This window comes from Siniperca chuatsi, linkage group LG3 (genome assembly GCF_020085105.1).
Source record: "Siniperca chuatsi isolate FFG_IHB_CAS linkage group LG3, ASM2008510v1, whole genome shotgun sequence".
Taxonomy (NCBI): Eukaryota; Metazoa; Chordata; class Actinopteri; order Centrarchiformes; family Sinipercidae; genus Siniperca; species Siniperca chuatsi.
The window spans coordinates 11816234-11841374 of record NC_058044.1 but is presented as its reverse complement, the minus strand read 5'-3'; the positions used below and the strand labels follow the sequence as shown (position 1 = coordinate 11841374).

The following is a 25141-nucleotide window of genomic DNA, read 5'->3' as shown; positions in this document are numbered from 1 at the left end:
GCACACCTCCTTTGATCTCAAATTCACCAGCTACTGTAAGTTGATGATGATCCCGGTACCAAGGAGCCTCGCGCTCGCTGCTGCCACTGCATAAAAAATGATAAGGGCTCTCAAGAGTAATTGAGTTAGCTCTGCAATAAGCAATTTTATTACCACAGCAAAATGCAGTCTAACAAAACACGAGCCTCCATGAAAAGAAACCTGCGAGGTCATTATATACATACAGTATATTTGCCACACAAACACCCTTTTCCTGTTCCTCCCTCCCTGATGTGGACTGAATAGTGAGCTTGTTGAGACTGCCAGAAGCTGTGGAGATGGCTTAGTCAGCAAAGAAGTAGATAACTGTGGAAAAGAACCCCAGGCCAGTCCTGTCCCGCTACGAGAGATGCTTTGTGTGGATATCACAAGGAAGTGATTCTGAACTATTTAAGGGTTTGTGACTCAGTGTCGACTTGTGATCCCGTTTAACAGGCTGCATATGTAAATGTCTGTTAGCAATTTACCAAAGGAGGGATTTTCACTTCTCTGACTGTGTCATTTGCGTAATTATCCATTACTCATCCAATTATCCAGAGTAACATAAGAAAAAGGCATGAACTCAAAAAAGAAACTTTGTGTAGCAGAATTTTTTTTATTCTCTCATATAATCATGTCTTGATACCTCAAGTATATTTTGTAGCCCTTTGGTGGGTTGCGACCCTGATGATGGGAATCACTATTAAAAGGTTTTGTGCCACAGAAGGTCTGCAACAAAGTAGTTCAACAAAGAAGCTCTTTTCTCTCTCTCACGTTTAGCATTTATTCCTCTGTGGGTGAATTTCTGTTATTTATTCCTGGTTTAATCTTCACCATCTCTTATATTCACCATTCCGACATCACCATGTTTGACCAATCATCTTTCTGCCTGTCTTTCTTGAGCCAACTGGGGACATCAAGACATTCTGGGAGATTTGAACGAGAGGTTCCATCATATAGAGGTGGAAATTACGATTCACTTTGCTGATTAAACTGTTTTGTTCAGTTCAGTTCAAAGATTCGTAATCACTGAGTATGTAGTTTGTTAACTTTTTTCTAAGCTAAGCAATCGCAGTATACGTACATCAGTGAGTGAACGCATCACTGTTCATTCTAACGCTGTGACGCTCAGCGCTGATTCAGTTCAGTAGTAGGTTCAAACTGTTATGCTCAGTTCAGTACAAAACTAGGCCTATACAAGCACTGGTATAGGCCTAAGGTTAATAGTTTAGTAGCCAATTATTTATGTCATCAAGCCACGGGCTCTCAGTAAAGTTTAACAGTAACTAGAAAGTAATCACAGCTGAGCGGATATTGGTGCTTTTAGTCACCAGTGAGCAGCTTCACTGCTAAAAGCTCATCATTATACAAATGTGTGTGTATGTGCACATACTGTATTTATGTATTTTCTTTTTCACCACGTTTTCTTCCTTTTTGATTTATTTATTTACTTTGATTTATCATTATTATTTTTTTAATGTGTTCCCCCTTCTTCTCCCTCCTCCTCCTCACACATACCTGCACATTCCTCTGGTCACACTTGCAAAAAAACATACAAATATGAAATGTCTATACGCAGTTCTCCCACTAACAAAAACAACTAAAAATCTATATCAAATTCAAATCATAACCTCTGTTTATGTCGTACTGTTTTGTGTTATTGTCTGTATATTTTGTTACACCTGAGCCTGTCTAATTTGTCACCTTTCTGAACTATGTCCCATCACACTAATAAAAGAAAAGTTACTCATTCAATCAGTGACAATGATGATTCAGCATAGTCAGTTCAGTTTGAAGATTCAGTGTTAAAGATTTGTTCGTACATATACTGAACACCTCTTCCATCATCCACCTGATGGCTTTACTCCACTACCACCAGCGTCTACACTTTGGGGGATCTCCTATCTTCATATGGACCTACACTTAATGAAGATGCTTCACATCGGTGTAGTCTATTGTCATACACTTCCAATTCATATCTCTTTATTAAACTGTAGTTCCAAACACTGACTTGTTACTTCTGTTACTTTGACCACTTTTCACAAACTCATCATAGCTTTTACTGAGAAGACTCTGCTTTAAGAGAGTATCTTTCACTGTGTTCCTTTTACGATACAGCTACAGTCGGTTTCAGTCATTAAGAAAACAACACACTTTTCCATCTGAGCCTGGTTTAACTGCTCTGCTCTTGATTTAAAATAAATATATGAGGACTGTTGAAATGGTCTATTTGATGGATGTTTGAGCACAGAAAGCAAATTATGACTACACTGAAAACACCATTGTATTTAATTCATATCTATTTTAATTGCCTTGCATGGATCCAAATGAGTTCCATTACTGTAAGTCAGTGACGTGAGAGCAGAAATCTATGGATAAGACTATGTGTGTAATTGCCTGAGAACAAGAATTTCTGCTGGAATACTATTCTGTGATGCACACAATTGTATCCAAAGAAGTAAACATTATTTCAAAATATAAAAATGTCCAAATGAGCTATGTGAATATGATTCAGTAACCAAAACACTTAACGGAACTGGGAATTCAAAATGTAAATTCATATTCAAATTGAACTCTGTTTATCTGACCTCAATGTTAATTTGCAATCTATGAGACCATGTATTATTCATTATCTTTCCTGAAATGAGTGAACAAAGCCACACACTGTATTTAAAACAATCTGGATCATATTTGCACTTCTTAACCACAGGGTCACAGAAACTCATGTATTTGACAGTGCCAGTGCTCATACAGTAACTTTTTATGCTGGTGAAATCGTTTTTCTTATGAATGCAATCCATGCATTTTTGTTGTGGATAAAAGAGAATTGATTACATTAGAAATCAAGCATATCGATCAACAAACCACTCATTCAATCACATTCCTAAATATTCAGCCAGTACCAGGGCTTTTATCCTCCTTAAGATCAGGATCTACTGTGCAGAAAACATTTTAATGATACACTGCATTGCAGGATCCATATAGATATTGTATTCAAAGTGAAATATCAGAGGTGCACTCCATTGTGCAAAGGAGAAAAGCACTGCAACTTCATTTTCTTACCAAGGCTAAACCAAAGCAACTTTGCTCCTCCACGTGCAAAAACTACTCTTTAGTGTAGCTCTTCCACACCTACCTGTTTTAGAGATCTGAAATGCTTAAAATCCCTCGGGAGAAATTTTGTTTCTAGTGTTTCTTCAATATATCTGCTGATATGATTTTGACTGAGCAGAAGTACAAGTCAGAAAGTGCCCCTGTGGACTCCAACTGCGAAAAAATAAGTTACGTTTGATCTAAAAAAAAAAAAAGAAGAAAACTGTAGGAATCTATTCACCCCGAATGGTTTCGAATGGTTTTACCCTGAAGGATGAGCGGAACTTGGCTGAGTTGAAAATAGAGCTTTTTCACTTCACTTGAGAGGTGAAGGGAGGCTGAATGAATAGAGCTGGTCAGATTCCAACAGCACTTGGCTGTGAGGACACTTATTCACTATTGCGTGTATGACCTCTATACACCATATAATTTAACATAATCATGCATAGACGATCAAACCCACAGCTCTTCCCAGGTAACGGTTACAGCGAAGACATAACTTGTCCTGGGACACAGCTGGAGGGAGGGGAGATGTGTTGCAATTGACTTTTCACTGTGATTATCATCAGAGTGAAATTATTATTATCATCATCACCATATATAGAGAAGCAACAGCGCATCTGCCGTGTCCAACGCTAATCAGAATGTGCCCAGGAAAAGTATTCTGAAGTGAAATATTGCATTAGGCCTCGAGTCAGGCGGTCTGAAGAAGGAAAGAAGGAAAACGTCAGAGGCAGCGAGTGCTTGATAAAAAAAGGTTCTTACATCTCCCTGATTTTCTCTGCAGGTGTCTCATCTTTCCCAGATTCTCTGCAGGTGTGACTCACTGTCTTTATTGAAGAAACTTCACACACATTGCATAGATGCACTCTCAAATGCATCCACCTTTATGTATAGTGTGTCTGTAAGAAGGATATCAAATATCTGTCTGACCTTAAGTGTGAGTATGGAGTCTGTGTGTATGTCTTTTCTCCCTTTATTCCCCATTTTAGTTTTTTTGGTGAATTGTTCCATATCTGAATTGAGGGCCTAAAGATAGAAGGTTGAGTTTTAATTTTCTTTAATCTCTCTTATACTTACTTAGAAATGTTTTTCTTGTTTTTTAAATCTGTTTTCTGTTTTCAAAACCAGATGGTTTTATGAGTTGTGTGTTTTATTTTGCTGCCTTTGTGAAGCAATTTGTAACATGGATTTTGAAAAGTGCTCAGTAAATAAAGACGGTGTAGTCCCTCATTCGTCCAGGAGTGTTCTATCGTAGAAAAGGTTTCAGTCGTAGTCATCAGGACTCTGTTTTCAGAATCAAGACGTTTCGGCTCCCATCCGGAAGTCATTCTCAATTGTGAATGACTTCCGGATGGGAGCCGAAACGTCTTGATTCTGAAAACAGTGTCCAGATGACTACGACTGAAACCTTTTCTACTCAGTAAATAAAGATTATTATTATTATAAGCTCGTTAGCTTAGCCTAGCATAAAGACTAGAAACATGGGTAAACAGTTATTTAATGGACAAATATGAGCGTAGTATAAACTATTCCTGTAAATCTTTTGAGGTAAATTTGTGATTTATAAAACTGACTAGACTTGACTTGTGTGTGCACTGGTGGGTACATGCATGAACAAGTGAACACGAGTGTGTGTGTATGCAAACATATAGGTATTTGTGTGTGTCTGGAAAAAAAAGCTGAAATCTGACGACCAGATGTGGAGGAGGAAATATTAATATAAAACATGTGATGTTGTTCATGATTGGATGCTTTGGGGCTTGTAAGAGAGTGATGTCAGCTTTTAAACACACAAAAACACACAGTTTCACACTTCCACCGCCCTCAACCACACACACATACACACACAAACACAGCTTGAGATTTTAATCAGAGAGCAGCCCTGCTTGTGCTGACCAGGCCAGGGGTTTACTTGGCCAATATGTGCGTGTCTAATCAAGGATGAGAGGAAGTGGTGACAGAGCGAATGTACCAATTAAGCAGGCTGATTGGGCTCTATTCCTCTGTGGCAAAAACAATCTCTCCCACAACAGATTGCAATCTGACAGCAGCAGATGTAATTCATTAATTATACTGATAAAAACGCCTCAACTCCATAAACCTCCATGCTGCTATTCACTTTTGTTAGTTTGGCGTTTTTATGATGAGTTATGGATTGTTCCTGAGGTTGTCTGTTTATAGTGTGCACGTGTGTGTGCAGCTGTGTCGCAGCAACTGCTGGGTTTAAAGTTTGAAAGGTATTTTGAGAATTTATAAATTTTGCAGTTTTGTTTGCAATGAAACTAGCAGCATAATATTACCAGGGCTGGTACTAAGTCACTCTTGTCACTCTGAGAGGAAAAACATTTAGAGTGTCGCAGTCAGTTTAGGCCATACATCCACCTGTTTTTGGATTAGTTTGGGTTTCAATGAACTTATCGCCACAGTTAAAGATTAATCTAAAAGGCTTTTCAGCCTGAGGTATTACCTGACAATGTTTGGTGATATGTCCAAGAATAAAAGAGGTGGTTTGAGTATTGCAGCAGCTTGAGGCCAAGAGGAATAAAGGGATAGTTTAGATGGAAGTAAGGGTGGGTGGAGGGTTTTGGGGGCTGCCTCACCTTGTCAGAAAGGTTCTTGAGTGCATCCCTCAGTCCAGGGGAAGAGTGCTCCTGGGCAGCCTGGAGGAGCTGGTCTGCTAAGCTTGTGATGAGGGGCTGGAGGAGGCTCATGGTGCTGAGTACCTCCTGAGCTTTGGCTGTGTGCTCTGGAGAGTAGTAGATACACTGGTAGGCAGTGCTGAAGCTGTGGTGGAGGAAAAAACAGATTCAGATTTGACAGATCTCATGGACTAGAAACAGTGCTGTATCAGTTTTGATAATACATATGAAAGTGGCCCAAATCTGACTGAAAAAGAACAGGGCCACACTTGCTTGTAATGAGATTGTAGCCATACTAGACAGAGACTCATCCCATGTTTGTTTAGATCAGTGCTGCTGGTTTTCTTAGTGTCCACTTGCCACCGGTATCTGCCAAAACTAGCAGAGTGGGAAGAGACAGTATTTGATATCAAACAAGCTACAAGCTACACTGCAGCATGCACTGGTTGACCTGCTCCATCTGGCCGCAAGATCAATGCTGACACGAAAAATCCAAACATACACAACGGATCAAATACAGGTTCTGCGTTTTTTCCAGCAAGGTGTGAATTAAGGAAATGTTTATGCTTTTCTACACTTGTGGTTATATGTTTTGTGTTTAGACCATGCATCTCTTACAAGGACTGTTATTGTAAAATAGTATTTTAAAATAGCATTACTGATAACACATCAAATATATTTTATTATTAGAAAATTATTTCTCTCGATGCCTTTGGTTGTTGTGGAACATGTGATGCACCACGTCTTGTTGCTTTGTGCACTTAGCTGTAGCAGCTCTAAACTCCACCTACAACTCAAACGTTAAGCCTGGGCACCCGTTGTGAATAACAAGAATAACAGCTTACACCTAATTGTATTTACCTTGCATCACAGGCATAAATCAATCCCTGACTACACAGATGAAATTAAAGTATGTCTCTGGATCTTGTGGAAGGGGACTGAAAAAAATAAGAATAAGTATAACTCTTATTGTTATCCAACAACAGTAGAAAAGCTTCACAACAAACCTTTTCTCATCTGATCTTTGCTTTACAATGTCAAATGGCTATTCATTGTGTTGAGGTCAAGTAATGACAAACAGACAAATAATGGGTTTTTATTGACTATAAACATTAAGTTACGGTGCACAAATTTATTGAGCTCATTTCATTATGTGTTGCTACGTTTGCTGCCTTGAAAATGTACAGCAGAAATGCTTTCCAGGTACTCAGCCTGAACTGTCAAATAGGACCTGCAGTCCAATGTCAACCCATTTTCGCTTTATGAATAATTAATCCTGTCTTCATTTCTAGGGAGCTATTTAATCTCAGACAAAAACACCTTTTGTCAGTTCCCAGATTCAGGGCAAATCACTCCAATCAAACATTCTCCCCAGGTAAAGTTCCAGTGACTTTCAATGAGTTTCCGCTGACTTCCTGCTATCAGATGTAGCGTGGAGCGAGGCAGTCATTTGCAACCCTCCCAGCTAGTCTCTGCAAGCCTCTATGTAGGCCAGACCCCAGAGCCAGATCCTAAGGCATAATTGACATAAGAGAGAGCGAGGAAGGGAGGAGCACATACAAAGGGCTGGCATAATACAGTATTCTAATATTAATACTAATATTTTGCAGCGAGGGAAAGGAAATGCTTCGACCTGTGTGGAACAGCACTACCTGATGTATCAATAAGTGCGAAAATCTGAAGGCCTTAAGAAATTAGGTATACTGTAGTAGGTACTAGCCACTAACTATGTCTTTGACTGGCTAACTTTAAAATCTTGGCCTTGTCATTACAGCTAATGAGCCCCCTGGAGAACTACCACCCATAAGCTCAAAGCAAATCAAAGGAATCAGTAAGTACGAGCAAGACACAGGGCAAACAGTGTGAAATACTCAACTGCACAGAACACCACCATTTCTACTTGCACAACATCTGTTATCGCCACTTCCATGACTATACCTTCAAATGCTAAGATTTCAGCCACAGAGAAGACCATAATTGAATAATCTACTGCAACAAAGTAAAGACTATAAAACCCTTTCATCCCCTGTGAGCTTACATTCTTATTACATTACGCAGAACTAAAGAGAAAAAATCCTACAGGACTGCAACAATACAGATACTTCAGAAAAGAGGCAAAGGAGAAAGTTGTTGGAAGAGGACAATTGCTTCAGCGACTGAGATTCAATAACAGCCCTGTTGACTCATAAGTACAAATCCAATCCCATTAGGGAGCCTTGCAGGCAATAATGAATGCTGGGACCTGCCACCTGATGCTAGAGGACAGAATTGATCCCCTCTAAGGCTGGCTAAGGCAAGGAACTTTAATTGCCTCATCAGCATTGCTGTCAGTCCAAACGGGTCTACCAAGATGGCAAACAATGCAAAGGAAAAACAGCATAAATCTGTGAATGCTAACTTGATGAAAGGCCAAAGGGGATGTTGCAGATGAGGATCTGATTGTCATTTCAAGCCTTGGGTATGTTTTCCATCCCTGATGTAATTTGGGAGAGCTGTGTGCCAAGCTTTTAAAACATGGTGCCAATAAAACAGGGAGGTGGACAAAAAAATGCAAAATATAATCCAATACATCCATCCATGCAAGAAATACTACCTATGTGGAGCTTATATTATTTATCTTTTGTTGAATGTGTGTCAGAGAAGTGGTGAACCCTAGGTGAACCCTAGGGTAATGTCTGAGGCCATAGTTTGTGGCATCATTGGAGTGCATGATATATTAATAAATAAACACAAGAGCAGAAAATCCACCCACCTGTCTAGGTCTTACGTTGGCGGGACTTAGCCTCAAGCTGACTCACAGCACACCTGAACTCATAAAAGGCCTCCTGCTTCCCAAATCCTTTGCTTTTGATTAAAGGAGCTCCCAGAATAACTTGTTATTTATTGTTTGTTTGATGGTAGACCTATTTCATGTTGAAATCTGGATGAATTTCTTAAAAGTTAAACATTTAGTTTTTTATGCAGTTGACATTTGATCAGACCAATTTGAGTGTTTGATATCAATAGCATTCTATTGCCTTGTAGCGCTATATTATCTGTAATGATCACAAAGAAAGTGGAAAATCCTTTGAAAATAAAATAAAAGGTTAGATGGCTGTTTGTAGTTAAAGTATAAGTTTGCCGTGCAGGGAATTTTTACACCAGGTACTGTATTCATTATATGAATGTTTATTGATATTCATAATGCGAATGTGAGCCATTTGTCCAGCAACTACGTAAACTTTTAAGTCTGCATGCTATTTATGAATATGTATGTGTACGTCTACAGACCTAAGAGACTCGTTAGATTACATTTCCATACATGCAGCGTAGAGTATTTCAAGTGGACTGGTTTTCTTGTGTTTTCCCCCTAAAGGGGGCTAACACATTGGTCTAGAAGGTTGTCTTTTGAGTGTGTTAACAATAGGGATGCACAAGTTCAATTTCACTGTGCCAAAATGTGAAAAAAAGATCAATGAAACTTAGATTTCTTGCATGTTAGAAAATCCCTACAAGTATGCAGACTTGCAGCACTATGAGTAGAGCTTTCTAAAGTGCCCACAAATTGTATTTCAGTTAAATTATCTCACATAGGAGCAACAATAGATGAAAGAGATGTATTTGCGCAGACTCCATTACACAGTACACATAAATTATATATTAGGACTCACTATCTAATTATCTTAATAGTGATCAGCAAACCCACATCCAACCACAGCCATCTGCCTTGGGGTCAAAAGTATACTGTACATGGTGCACCTCTGGTTTGTGATATTTTTGTCACTTGAATTGGTGGAGACCTTATAGACCCCTCTAAAATCACACAAACCCCTTTTATTCATGTTTTACATTTCTGTTATCCTGTCTTACCAGCAGACACATCTAATTACACAGAAAAATAGTTATACTCCAATTATGGCACTAATTCCAGGATGCAGTCAAGTTTAATATTTGATTTTTACCAGCATCTCTCAACCAAAACAGCTTGCATGCATAAAGGCTTTCGCTTTTAGCTGATTAACTCCCTTTAAAGCCAGCTGAAGGTGGCAGGTTTGTTTTTCATCTGAAGTCCTAAATTTGTGTGACACACTTTGTCAAACTTTAATTACCTGTGCCAGAACTACACAGCTTCCCAATTTATGCAGCGCAGTGCACAGTGGAGTCTTTACCTCAAGACACATGAGGTAAAGATTGACCTGTGGCTGTGATGAATAGCATGAAGTGTAGAACAGAATCAAGACATCAAATCATCACATATCATTAAACTCTGCTGCATAAAATTAAGAATGTATGACTGGAAAAAATAATTTGTTATAAAAACTCTACAAAAACTGTATGTGTGGCTCACATCCAGTTTCATTATGGTCATTTTTAGTCTGCAAAGAAAATGGTTTTGTTCCCTGTTTGGCAGCAGTGACATTATTGGTGCATGTAAGCTAATTGAATGCAACCATTTCCAATTCCAAATAAAATTGTGCATTATCACAGAAAACAATGGAGACTGTTGGATATTCCATATGTTCAGAAACAAGAATTAAATTCATCAGGCCTTGGAGGAATATTTGGGCAGGACTATATTTGGATTTGCAACTCTCCACCTCTTGCGAGAGAATATTAGTTTCCTCTTAGTTGAAGCTCCTCCAGACACCATTACATGACGTCAGTACGTCATTGTGGGGAGAGAAATGACTTTAGAAGGAACTGCTGCCGAAGCCTAACACACTCACTGATAATGTATGATAATGGATTCTTCTTAATCCCACCTCATTTCCATGTGCACCCTGGGTGCGTCACGCACCTCCAGCCATGAAAATACAGAAGTTGTGCTGCCACTCCCTCTGCAGAATATGCACAGTGCACTTGACTGCGCTTTGCACCAGCACTTTGACTCAGGAAATGTTTGCCCCTCATCTTCTTAAATTTCAAGTTTTATACTGACAAACAACACTGGATCTCCAGGAAATAGAGGACCCATCCACATGCTCACACATTTGTGGCGCAACACTTCATCAGGTAAACTTGAGTCTAGGAGGAGACTCCATTCTATTAACAGATTACTAAAACCAGCAGCGTGTCCAGGATGAACTTCCTCCTTGGTTTTCCTAAATGATCAATAGGAATTGGTTATAATGGTAATGAGAGGGAGAAAACCGGTGGGCCCAGCGGCCTAATTAAGCCAACATCTCCAGCGCATGGCTAATTAATAGTGGAGAGGAAATTAATGAAGAGCTTGTGGCCTGCTGCTGACAGCCAGCAGGAGTAAAATGCAGCTACGTCAGCAGAGAGCCCTGCAGCACTCCAGGTGACTGCCAAAGCCTCCTTCGTCATTTAGACAGCACTCTCTAATCATGATTCTTACACCAGGCCACTGCCACATGGCCACAGTAAAAATCTGTCTGCTATAGATACATGCTGGAAGATCTGATCTCAAACCAGATACTTTTAGCTGCCAAACTCCATCTGTTGTTGAATCCTCCACTGGGCACTGATCTCACATCAGTTCATAGAATAACAGCCAAAGCTTTCCTCAATGATTTAGACACAAGCTAGAAACCCTGATCTGAGACCAGATAAGCCTCAAGGCTACTGCCAGCGTCCCTCTACATTGCCACAGAACCTGGAGCAGGCTGACTCTAGAGCAGGCAAAGAACTAACAAGCTGCTGTCCATCAGCATGGAGTCCCAGCCACTGCCAATGTCCTGTCTCTGAACACACACAGTAATCCAGGGAGCAAGTTATTTTGTTGGACAACATGCTGCTAGTCACATTAAATCTGGACATCAGCCCCAAGAGACTCTATTAACTGAGTGCAATGTAGTTTCAACCACTCTCTGTGTCTCAGAAATGTGTCATTCGGCAGTCCTGCTTGACCAGGAGGCCTGGCGAAGTGACAGTGCTTCCTTCCTTCCTCTCTGTTACGGTGGACACATGTAGAGAGGAGCTCTACTGCACAGCTAACCTTACAAACAGGGTTCTGTCTAACATTCTACTGAACAACTGTATATCTCCTACTCCCATACATGTGCAATAAAAACATGCAGACACATACACACCATCAGCCCAGGTAGAAAAAAATTGCAATGTTCAATTTCCATAAAACCTGTCTCCAAAAAAATGTGTTGCATCGTTATGCAGATTAGCTGAATAATTCAAAAGAGGCTGTTAATGAAAGATTAGACCACCTCAGCAAATCCACAACTCTGTCTACAGGGTTCAATTAAAAACGGATAAAAATCCAGTGACTTTTAAAACAGCCATTTAAGTGGGACTGCATGCATTAATGAAAGATAAATGCTCTTGCCCTGTGTGTACATGTGCAAGGTTTCTGGAGGAATACTAAGTGTAGATATTGATTAAACTCTTTCCTGGCCCATCCTGAGAGACAAACTACATTGCATACTCTGGTCATTGCCAAGTTTGGCCAATGCAGGTTTTTAATGGATCTGGAAAGAACCCCCCTCCCTCTCTTCTGGTGTCCAGGGAACAAAGACAAATAGCTCTTTTATTGCCCTCCTGGTAACACCTCTGTGCTCAGGTTTTCCTTTTTTTTTCCCTTCCTCAATCCTTTTCCATCTTCTCTTTGATGAATTAATACCACATTGAATAGCCAAGTCTCACATCTCGCCGATTGTTCCCTTTTTAATCAAATGTGATTACAAAAAGCTGCTTCTGAAAGGCGAGGAGACATGCTGTGTGTGAGTGTCTGTGTGTGCAAGCACACATGTATCTTTGCTCTGCTCAAATAGGCTGACTTTCCATGCAATTAAGTTACTCTCAACTGTACTTCTGCACACGACTAAAGTAGTTCACGTTCACACACAACAAAAAAACCTTATCGGGTCCTTCTAGGCTCAATATTTGGTCAGGCGTTTAGTGCATGCATAATAAAAGCAAATTAAACCATCAAATAATGAATGTTACTCATTTAAAGTAAACACCCACCTTCATTACAATGGCCACTGAGAACATTCTGCGAAACCACAGAGAAACGGACTTTATTCCTATTTCGATGACTGACAAGTGACTGCATTCCAGGTCAAACGTGGATAAGGCTCAGCGCAGGCCGTAGTCAGTTAGCCAGGTGGAAAATTGGAAAATTTAAGCTACAGTGAGTCATTAGCTAAGTCAAATATGAAACAAAAAGCTTGGTCTCCCTGGAGAATTCTTTCTGAAGTCTAATCTCTCATTCAAAGAAAATGATTTCACTTCAGTGGATTCTCGAAAATATGCTAACCGTATCATAGTTCATGCTAGAAGATAAAACTGACCATCTTCAGCAAATTCACTTGTGCACTTTAGCGTAAAGTAAACCTTTCTTTATTTTTTATCATGAGCACAGGCCCCCAACTATTTTCCCATCAACTTATCCATTTCATACCCACACCTCACCCCTCTCCATCTTGCCTCTCTTCCCCTCTTTCTTGAGCTGCAAACTCTGTAACTAATTGGATCTGGCATGGTCTGTAATGACTTTGCACTCTATGGGGAGCTTTGGGAAAAATCACCCTTCATTTCTTCTGGCATCACTCAAGTGACCACATACTGAACTCCAGTGACATATACCTTCATCCTGCATACAAAGGGCAAAGACAGCAAAATTTACAGAATACTGCTGATCTCAGGTTTGAGGAAGTCATATGGATATGTTGCACTTTCAGTCAGTGTATGTGCGTATACATTTATCTTTTTATCTGTGTGTGTATAATAAAATCACAGCAGCATGTTCTCATTTTATTCAGTCAACCATGAGTGTTTGTGCAGCTAGCGGTTTCAGTCAGTAAAGGAAACACACAAGACATATTTTTCCCATCAAGTAATCAAGCAGAGAGCTGGTTCACAGCCACACACTGAACTCAATCTAACATAAAACTTAATCTGAAAGAGTCCCCTGTGTGTCAGTGAGAACAACTCACAAAATATCTCTAGTTTGAGTACTGGTCAGAGCAAAGCCAGTACATTACTCTTCTTGGTACATAAGTTTTTCTTAAAGAATTCCCAGTTTTTCAGGTTAAGGACTCACTCCTTGTGAAATAATTAGTAGCAATAATGACTGATTATTGCAGTGCTTATTGTAGACTCATCTGGCAGTCATTGATTATGAATTGTTGTTCAATTGCACTCTACACATCTTGTAGTAACAATATTAGCACCACTCATTACCTCAGATGAGAAATCTCCTCATTCTTTGCAAAAAACCTGGTCTGACCGCTTGGTTTTGAATTCAAGTGCATTTTAAGAGTGAGCTCCAGCTGGCAGCTGGGAAGTTGAAGCAAAATTTGTGGCTGCTGTCCAGTGACAAGTTAACATACAACTTCAGGAGGGATAAAAAATGCTGGGAAAAGAACCAGTAAAGAGGAATTTCTGACTCAACAAACGTTTTCCATCATGCCTGTTGCCTCCAGTAAAATTGAGCTGTCAGAGGCAGTGGAGTTCCAGTCTAAATTCAGCATTGCTTGGCTGTAAGTAACAGTATGGGGCTTGGAAAATGAAGTCCATAGGCCAGGGACACATTTGTCTGTCACAATCAATTATGCCCAAGTTAAATTCTTTTGCCAATACAAGCCTGTTTCCACCTCAGCATGCGTCCTGTATTAAGTCTCCCTCTAAACATCATGGTGTACTGGTTTGCAAGGTGTTTTTTTTCCTACCTCTTTTTCTCTGCTTCATATCTGCTAAGGAGACGCTGCAGACCACCACACTTGAAGCCCTGGAAGTGGGCTGCAGGGGCACCGACAGTGACAATATCATAGAATGCATCTGTAAAGAGAGAAAATAGAGTTTATAGGATTTAAAATAGTGAGATGTATAATATAGCACCTCAGAAACATCGGCACTAAAGGACCTTGAGGTAAGAAGAATGAGATTTTCAGAGCAGAATTGGGCCGGGTCCTGACGAGCAAGGTAGTGTGATCCAAAACCAAACCGCTTTAGCCGGTAACTATGGCTTTGGTTCAGCCGTTACGGTTCAGCCGTACATGTTCCAACAACCCGAACCAGCTTCACAACCGAGACTGGAGAGTTTCAGAGTTTCATAGTGGTAAGGTATTAATTTGTAAATAATTTATCTCTCATAGGTAACGTTTTAACTGTGCACTGTCTCTACTTCACAGTAACAACTTTATTGACTGGAGTGTATCTAACGTTATTTTAATTTCATATTTAGGTGTACGTGTGGAAACTGCTCAATTCATGCATTATGACATGTGTTACATTGTGATGTAGATACATTACAGAAGTATAGGCTGGACTACAATCGAGCTGTTCAGGCAGTGCAGGAGCAAACCTATTACATGCACAAAAAATATATATAACACAATAAAGGAAAGGGAAAAGCCAATATGACCTCTAGTAAGTGTTATATCAACAGGTACTTGACATAAGGATTGATTCAGTATTTATGAATATGCAATGCAGTTTTATGGTGGGGTCCCTGCAAGGTGTTACCTTTTGTAACCTGCACACAGTATTTTTTACGCCCACGGATACACTATATTTATGCACACAAAAGAGGCATGACATTATTCTGCACTCCGCCAGTATATTTGCTTTTAGGTATACATATATTTCAGGTTGATTTATAGTATCTATATTGTTCTATTACTAGTCATCTCTGTCCAGCCATCTTTCGGTCTTAATGTAGCATTGGTCCCATGTTGAAACAGAAGGACGGCCAATGTCACAGCGCTTCATTCCAATTTGCGCACCGCCGTCAAAAGTAAATAAACACTTCACAGACGGCTAGGCGGGCACAGAGGTGCTTACAACAGGCCTTGTTTTGAATGAGTAATGGATGAGGCTGACAATTAAATCAGAAAAACAGGGAGGAGGGAGATGGAGTGGACGGGGGTTTATGGGGGTGAATATTTTGGTGTGGTTCAGTGCCAGGTCAGTTAATGAACACCACTGGGAAAGCAACAGTGCACAGCTCCAACCATAGGAAAACACTAGTTGAAAAATGGTTGAAAATAGAAATTAATGACACAACACAGCTCCAAGTGTTGCCACAGAGATGTGAATGACAGTGTGGCCAACAGCCTCCCGTCCCCTAACAACCCCACAATAGACCAATAGCGGTTTGATGTGAGGGTTTCGCTGCTACCCACTGCTTCTTCCATTAATTATCCCTGTGCCTGGCCATGAGACTCCCTGTCCGCTTCACGTTTGGCCCCTGGAGTTTTCAGATGTCCAAGCTCCCTTAATTGGTTCTCCCACAGCAGAAGTATACTGAAATACAATGGTGGGTTTCAGAACATCAAGCACAATGACCAATTTGTGCTTGATTTGCCTGCTCTTCCTCTCACACCAACCTTTTCTTAATAAATCAACAACAGAACAGGTTGTTAAAGCACTAAGAGGACAGTTGCTTTCTAAAAGAGGAAATTGATTGTGGTAGTCAGGATGAGTGGTTATAATTCATACTTAACCCATTCCACAATCCTGTTTAACAATGACAAAACATCACAATGCTTTCAGTTCAGCGTGGCCAAACTGATGTTTTTAGGTTGGAAATATTTTGCAGTTGTCATTTTGGAGACAGAAGACAGCCATTCGCTGCAAAACAAATGAATACTGTTTTGAGTACTAAGAGTTTTTTCCCCACTATTTCCTTTTCCTGCTGTATGATAAATAGACAAAATTAAATTGAATGGTTTAGTGTCGTTGAGTGGATTGCATAGCCAAGCTCAATGAAATGCATCACTTCAGAAAATCAAATGGAACAATAGAGCAATTGACTATGGTTGGAAACTGAGACTCAGCTCCATTATGGAGCAGGTTCCAATGTTTCCTGTGCCTGACTGATTACAATCATTTATTCCATGTGTTTTCCAAATCAAACTAAATGTGCTATGTAATAGTAATTCACTATCAAACAAGGATATTACAGTAAATTAAAAGTAGAAGGTTGCCTGATATTCAGACTGAAGGTTACATTTTGTTACAAACTTCTAGTTAGTTTTGTTTTCAGTGTGGGGAAGCTTTAATTTTTGCCAAACCATTCACGTCAGACGACTGATGTCATGTTCAGTCGTGTTCAACTTTTTTAATATTGAAAATATACACTCAGTTGCCAGTTTATTAATTACACCTACCTAAAACTAATGCAGTCTACAATAATACAACTGTCCTGCAATAAATCCTCCCTTCATGAAGGTTATAATGTTTAGTTTTTGTTGAAACTGTTTTAGAGAGGTTTTGATTCAACTGTATGATCATTTTGGAAGATGTAGTTTGTTGTGCTATTAAACTGTATTGTGTCATACAGAGAGCCGTTTCTGTTATTTATCCTACCATCATTAATATAATGGACAAAATAATAGAAACGCCTCTCAGTATAATACAATACAATTCATCAGCACCACAAACTGCAGTCTCCAAAATTAACACAGTTGAATCAACACATCTCTAAAAGTTTCAGCAAAAAATGAGCATAATAACTGTTATGAAGGTTGGATTTATTGCAGAACTGTTTTATTAGACTGCATTAGTTTTAGCTAGGTGTTTATGAAAACACAATTTTATCACTAAACAAGCAAAGATACTGGATGTACAGGTGATACAGGAGCAAACATATGTCAGGGACCCCTGGTTAAATCCTCCACCTTTTTCAAAAGAACACAATATGCAATATGTTTGCAAGTGGGAGGCCAGTGAGGGATCATGGCATCTGCACGGAGGGGTTAGGATCTTCTGTTCATGTTGCACCATTTCATGAGGACTTGCCAGTGTTGCCCTTGTTAGTTTTTGTAGAGCTCATATCAAAAACACCTGGGAGCCAATAGTTAAATTGTTAAAATTCAGATTGCATTCAAGACTATGAGTGCATTTCATTTGTGTGTATGTGTGTTTTTTTAAGAAGGTTTTTTTGTGCATTTTTGCCTTTATTGCATAAGTGACTGTTACAGGATAAGGACAGGAAACATGGGCAGTTTCATATAGCAAAAATGTATTTTGAAAATTATCAGTAAGATATTTAAAAAATCTGCTCTTCATGTCTTTTTGCATCAGCACTGCCTTTAAACACCTTGCACCATTAATTTAGATTAACCAGATCTCTTAATTAACATTATGAAGCTGATGGGAGCTGTGTGTATCCTGCAGGAGAGTGTAACTCCATAGTATATATAGTGGAGTGTACACATCAGCTGGTACACCACTGCCTGGAATTGAGTCAAGGTGTGAATTGGGCCCACAGAGGGTAATTATCAGAGTCTATCAATCAATTGACAGGCTTGTTTTATCTTGATTTTTCCCCTTTTTCTACCTTGGCAGTGCAAGACAGTTGCAGTGTTGTATGATGACTTGATTTTACTTATTCTATCTGTCATTCCTGATGTCTTCACTGAAAGAACCAGTTTACGTCAAGGTTTGTCTCTCTTCAACTTTCCATCAATCATCGAGTGTAGAGTTGAAATGGAGCCCACTCATAGAAAGTGAGGCAGCAGTTAGTCGCCTTAATACACTGAGACAGTTCCAGGGCAATAACAGGCTCTGCCAGCTAGAGAGCAGCGGTGGAGGAGACAGCCTAGTCCTTCTCTCCAGAAATACTCAAAGGGCTTAATTAGTGTTTTGTCTATCTTTCTCAGGCCAAGTTAATTCTCACCTTTCAGCCTGGGTGATGACCTAGAACCACCCTGTCTGAGCGCTTTGAGTATCTCTGACAGATGCAGAAGTCAGGCATAGAAAGACAACAGTAGGTGACAACCACAGCAGCTTATGTAAATGTGTTTCATATGAAACCACCTTTCCAAAATACCTGCTTTTTCTGTTCGGAAGTTTGAGGTCAAACAGCAGTTGAACCAAGTTACTTTTGAGCAGGTTTGTAAAACATTTTAAAGTGGCTATAAATTAAATTTATATTAAAAATGTATCAAATGACAATGGAAAACAATGTGACAATGTGAAATGGTTCGCTCTTAGTGATGAACCTACAGAGAAATATCACCTAAATCTGCAGCTCCCCTATGCTTTATAGCGCTTTATAGTGAGTTTCAGCTCATTGTTTAGCTGTTGCAGCCCGCAACTGTTTTGGTTCACTCTCACCGCTCTCATAGTGTCGTTTTAGGCTGAAGCAGGCAGCTTTTTTCAGTGAAAAAGCTCTAAAAACCCACTGTACACTACCTGCTCAGCACCAGCGACTAGCTGGTGAACACAGTGGAGCATTTAGCAGCCAGATATTTCCCTCAGGAGTTGGTAACAAGACCAAAAACAGAGCTAAAAGAGAGTGAATATTGGACTTCATCAGGTGGCAGTGATGTAGTGTAACTAAGTACATTTACTATTACTGTACTTAAGTACAAATTCGAGGTATTTATACTTTACTTGAGTATTTCCATTTTATGCAACTTTATACTTCTACTCCACTACATCTTTGAGGGAAATATTGTAGTTTTTCCTCCACTACATTTGTCTGAGAGCTTTAGTTACTAGTTACTTTTCACTGGCCCCAAGTGGCCAAAAAAACAAACAAACAAAAAACAGGTTTATTGCAGGTTTAAGTATGAGGTAGGTCTAACACAAGTGGTCTGTAATACCTGTTTTTCGGAGGCACGTCACCCTCATCCTCTGGGTATGTAAGTTTATTGGGATGAACTCCAGAGATTTCTGGGCTTTGCAGCAGCTTGGTTTGAATGAACGACCTGAAAAAACAGAGACACAAGTATGTCATATTGTCATAAAACATAATTGAGTTGGTGGAGGTTTCAAAGATAAAAAAACAACCCTATGGAAGCCTTTTGTGTTATAGAAAGCCCTTACCATCTGCTACAGCTATACTATAATATTTCCAACATGACTGCTTTATATAGCTCTTCTCTTTATTACCTTATGTATGTACTTATGAGGGACACAGAAACAGATTAGCAAACATTACACTGGATTGATGTTCAAATGTTCTCTTTGATTTTCCAATGAAAAGAAAACCCTTGTACAATTGAATGACTTGAGATCTATTTAATGAACAACTGCGTGACAATAGGGAATACATAGCACCAAATTAAAATCCATTTAAATTAGAGGTTGTAGAAGTAGCTGCAGTGCAGATTCAATTATACATTTTAAGGGTGTGGAGGTTTTCACAACATAATTGCCACACTATTCAGTAAGTAAAATGGTGACAGAGAATGCATGCAATCGGTTAACTATTTTCATTTGTCTCCAGTGTCCAGAAAACAAAAACAAAAACAAAGTACAGCCAACCAAAGTTTCAAATTAGTAAAACACAATTTACCCATCCATTTCCCCATATAAAGCATCATTGTAACATAAAATGTCACAGATTACACAAACACTATTTAAAACGGTAAGCTACAAATTATTCTTCGATTGGCATTGGTTTATGATTAAAATTATGCTACACCTCTAAACCATTCCACTTTATTTATATATATATATATATATACACATACATACATACATACATACATATGTATGTATATCAGATAGAAAATGTATCAATTAGAGATCAACAAGCATCACAAAAGTAGCTCATTTTCAATCAACTGCTTATAACATCCTCTAATGTGTAGTGTAATCCTTTAAGCACAGGATTTTATGCCCTTTGCAGTTGCTACTTTGCTCAAAACGTCCAATTAAATTTTTCTGTCAAATGATGCTCTTTGTTTGTGGCTTATATTTAAGCTCAAAATCACAATCTGACACTCCGTGTTGGCTGCTCAAATCTCAAATATGTAAATAGAGTTGATGAGGCTCTTTGAGATGAGGCTAAGCTTTCAAGAACAATCACGCAACAGAAGCAATTTAGAAGTGTTGTGATGTTTGCCAGTCGAGGTAACTCACTTAAGATGAAGCTATTCGGAACAGGTACAGAAGACCAAAAAGTGGAACAAAAATTTTCATATCACTAATTTGGCATCGAAACTTTTAATTAAATCCTCTTTTATAACACAAGACTTTGAATTTCCTTTCTAAGGTATTAAGCTTGAGTTAGAAAACCAGTAGAAACTGATCTACTGCAAGGTACATATATTCCATCTTGTATGCAGCAACTAATTTCATCGTAGAGGTCATAGAGGACATTGATGGTATGTATGTTGAACACGTCGATGTAATTCATTAATCTAAATTGTAATGTAACAACTACTCTAAATTAGTTTCATGGACGTGTGTAAATATGCAAATACATGTGCTCTGTGGTGCTTTATATTAGATTAACTTTATATTTCAATGTTTTTTCTATCTTTTTATAACATCACAATGGTAATCTGCAAGATTGTCTTTTCTTAGTTTTTGACATTATCTTTCGTGAAGTGTAGCTGGCTGTGCTGTGATCACAGAGATCATTTGACACACACCATTGTTGCCACTGGTGTGACGTCTTTTCCTTGAATTGTCTGTTGATAAAGTCAAAAAATTTTGCTGGCAATTGTCTTGTTTTGGCTTATCATGATATCCACCCACTTTAAAAAAAAAAATTCAGACAACATGTTTTTGCTGATGTGGGAAACACACCATAACATTCCTTTGAACCAGAGGAAGTGTTTTTTCCCCTGAGAAAAGACCTACTAAGGAAGAATAAAAACTTTCATGATGAGTTATATCAATTAGTTTTAGAACAGAAAAAAAAATATTACCCATTAATATTAATGGAAATGAAGAGATATTTATCATATATGCATGACAGTAATTGTGGAGATAGCCTTTTAGTTCTATATATTTCAAATTCAGTATCCTAATACAATTATGACAAGAGACAAGAGAATATAAGGCAGGGGTTTCATTAAATACTCAAATTTCTTAAAACACTGAGTGATGTGCAATTTCTTGTCATCAATGATTGTTTTGTTATGTATAGCAACACCAAAAAGGCTTAAATATCTGACTAAAATTCTGCTACTATTTCCAAATACTATGACTAGCAATATTGTAATGAAGTGTTCGTATGTCACGGATTATTGAGCTACTTAACATACTTAATCTGTGTGTGTGTCTGAGTGGTGGTACAATATTGTAAGATGCAGCAGAGTGTATACCTTGTAGTGTAGCTCATAATGGATGTTAATTGGAGCATAATGACAAAAAGGAAAAAGTATCCACACTTTCCTGCTCTTCTATCTGACATGTGCCATAACTCTGCTTTGTGTTGAGAAGAACTAAACTAAGCTGTACACACCTTTTTCCGTCCTGTTCATTAATTACTCTCGAAGCAACAGAGCAGTGTGCACTAATCAAAGCTTCAGTGCTGTGTTCACACATAATCTAGGTGAGAGAACCCGCCACAGATTTAACACCATTTGGCAGGTTGGCCAAACATGAAAACAAATTTGCTGCACCTCCATTACTGTATATAATGCTGAAACTGATGACCCACTCAAACTGAAATATGTTATCTCAGAAATGGATAACACTTTTGACTCAGCTGGAGCTGACAGCCATGTGGCTTATTATTTTCAAGCACTGAAAATCAATCATGTCTTCTTCCTAAGGTGGTAACAGATTTGCTGGTACTTATGAAAGTGCAAATGTAAACAGTTGCCATTTCTAACCACTGAATATAGAATCTGTCGACTACATATAGTGAAGACCAAAACAATGTGCACAACTAGAAAGATTTATTGAGGCTTTTGCGCCTGGTTTTTCAGGCGTAGATGTGACGCATTCTGCCTCAAACACATGTGCTGTATTTATCAAGCAGACGTAATAGGCTGGAGTCGCAGTTTGCGTGTCATCTGTGCGAGTGTTTGCATGGTGCGCCTCTCTCCTCATTGTATATGTATTTAAAGGAGGATCGTGAAAATGACAGGAGGAGCCATGTTAACATAGGTTAACATGTCTGGATTTACTGAGTTCAAGCTATTTGGGGCTGTCAGTTTTGTGGGAAAAGTTTTCCGCCTCTGAAAAAGAGGCATAAACACAGCATAGATGGATTTACAAGAGCCACAAAGAAGGTTGTAGTAAGAAAAGAAACATGCATTAAATACAGGCTTGTATATAACTAAACTAAACTAAACTAAACTAAAAACTGATAATTAGAAACAAAAATTATGCAATTAGGCTATTATAAGAACACAATATCTGATTACTCTGAAATGAATAGTGGACAGATGTTGCATTTACCTCAGTATTAACATCCATATAAACACCATCTCTACCTGCTCTGTCTGTCCGTCTCTCTCTCTCCTGCTCCACTGGTTGCAGTGCTGTGTGTTCCTTCCTGTGTGTGTATATTTTGTGTGTCTTTGATTTGTCTTACACTTCATCTCTTTTTTGTTTACCATGAATGTAACAATCCATCAAATAATCAAAAACCAATAATATCAATCTCATGGTGGGGCTCAGCGTTAAAGTCAGGGGATCCCTGGCCACCATCCCTAACCCACCAAAGTCAGTAGGATTCATCCTCTGGGGACCATGGCCGTCTGTACAAAATTATAAAATCCATGCAATAGTTGTTGAGATATTTCAGTCGACAGACTGACATTGCCATGCATCGCGACATGCTGCTAGTGTGGCTAATAAAAACTCTTCACCGATATACTGTCTGTGCAAATTTCTTCACCCAGATAGAAATAAACTGGTCTCCTCAGTGTACATCAAAACATTTCTGTCACTGTCGGCTGCAGAGCTCTGGGGACCAGGCTAATCGAGCTAGCAACCGTTGTAGGTTAGATGAATTAGTCATATCATATCCCCATCTGTTTGCCCAGGTGGGCTGGCTATGTGACAGAGGGGCTGGATGCCAGCAGTACTGACCAACATCTGGCCACTATCTCTTCTTTTAATCTTTCCTGTCATTTCTTTGCTCTTAGCCACTTTTCTGTACTCCTCTGAATCCTTCAGAAGATGAGCAACCAATATCCTGTGCTTTTAGAAATTCCTGCCTGGTTGCCTGAGGACAAGCTGAGAAGAAACAAACAAGATCACAAACTACAGCAACCAGCACTGGAAAAATAGTGGCTTGCAAGTGACGTCTGTCAAATCAATGTAGGTCTGTTTAAGCATGTTAAGGGTTTCATCTTCATGGCCCTGTGGCGCTGAGAGTACAGCAGGCTTTTTTAAATCAATCCACAGTTAGATATGTTGTAGACATAGAGGAGGATTGGACACATGCTGTGTGAGCAGTGGAATCCGTCTGAGAGAAGTGAGTCATGTCTCAGTACTTAAAAAAAAAAACTTTTATTGTTTATGTCTTTTAACATTTTGGTCATTATTTTTAAGGGCTTTTCTTTATTGTTACTATTTTTAATGTTAACTGTAATAACCTGCAAAATAGAAAACGTCTGTGCACTCCACAACTGAACATCTTTACCTGGAGGCAACAGACAGCAGAGACTACTGTTCTAATACAGATATTAAAGAGAGAAAGTAAGATATGAGCCTTAATCTACAATACGTAGCTCTGGGCCTTAAGCTGTAGTTATCCCATAAGTGGAGTTTAAGAGTGACTGACAGTTTTGTGCAGAGAAGTGCCGGCAGTATTGGAGGTCCAACAAACATCACGCTAACTGGATTATGTCTTTGCCTTTAATTTGCCGGCTGGTAAACAATGAAAGTAGGGATGATTAATTTATGAATGGAATACAGTTATTAGAGCATCTGAAGTGTTCGCTGAGGTCAGCTCATCATTAAAAATGGATAAAATGGAATCAGTCAGGGTGCTGAACCTGAACATGGGGTCTTCTTCTCTTCTTCCTTTCCTTATTATACTACCTGCAGCTTCTTCAACTTTCTGTTGTTATTTTTGTTCTCACAAAAAAAGAAAAGAAAAACCTACACCTGACTCATGAAATGTGCACAGACAACAGATTCTTCCTTTGCACATGAAAATCCCTTTGACTCAGGATTGACCTTAATTTCTATGCATATTAGAGTTAGCCTCTAATTAAAATAAATGCATAAAAAATCCAATTCAAGGTCAGCAATCCTCAGAGCCACGTGTAAACCTGCAAAAGCGAAAACATAATTAATTCCGTCAATTTTGTATTGATGTTTAAAGACCTAGGCATTGCCATAAAATATGATTTGATATGTTTATTACTTGATGAACATTCTGAAAGTAACAACATACTGATACATCCAGTATCAATTTGTGTGTAAATACAAGTTAAGACAGCAATGATGCTCTGTGATTTTTTCCATGAACTTTTCTTGTGATGGACACCACTCAATGACTTTACTTGTCACCATTTGTTTAGTTTGAGTAATTATCTTCTCACTCCTGTCTTTGTTCACCCACTGGTCCTCAAACTCAAACGACCTCCACACTCTGTCTATTTTTGTCTCTACTCTCTGCCTTTTTTAATGATATTACTTATCAATAATTAAACTGCAGCAGCTAGCCCACCCAACAAGCAATGTCTGTCATCCTGTTAAGTTAATGCAGGGCTGGATTAGAGCGGTGAGTTGGGCAGGGGCTCCTCCGTGTATTGCAGCATCTGGGCCACACAAGGGAC

The 25141-nt window shown here is 39.0% G+C and overlaps 1 protein-coding gene across 9 annotated transcripts in view; it reads right to left on the bottom strand.

Moving 5' to 3' along the window:
• inpp4b (inositol polyphosphate-4-phosphatase type II B) overlaps positions 1 to 25141 on the bottom strand; it is a 147637-nt gene that overhangs the window by 40616 nt on the left and 81880 nt on the right. For all 9 annotated transcript variants that reach the window (XM_044185247.1, XM_044185273.1, XM_044185255.1 and 6 more), the window contains 3 exons: positions 19265 to 19369; positions 14381 to 14489; positions 5715 to 5898 (listed from right to left, as the gene is read on the bottom strand). In XM_044185247.1, the coding sequence (XP_044041182.1) occupies positions 5715 to 5898; positions 14381 to 14489; positions 19265 to 19369 (398 nt within the window). The remainder of the gene's footprint in view (positions 1 to 5714; positions 5899 to 14380; positions 14490 to 19264; positions 19370 to 25141) is intronic.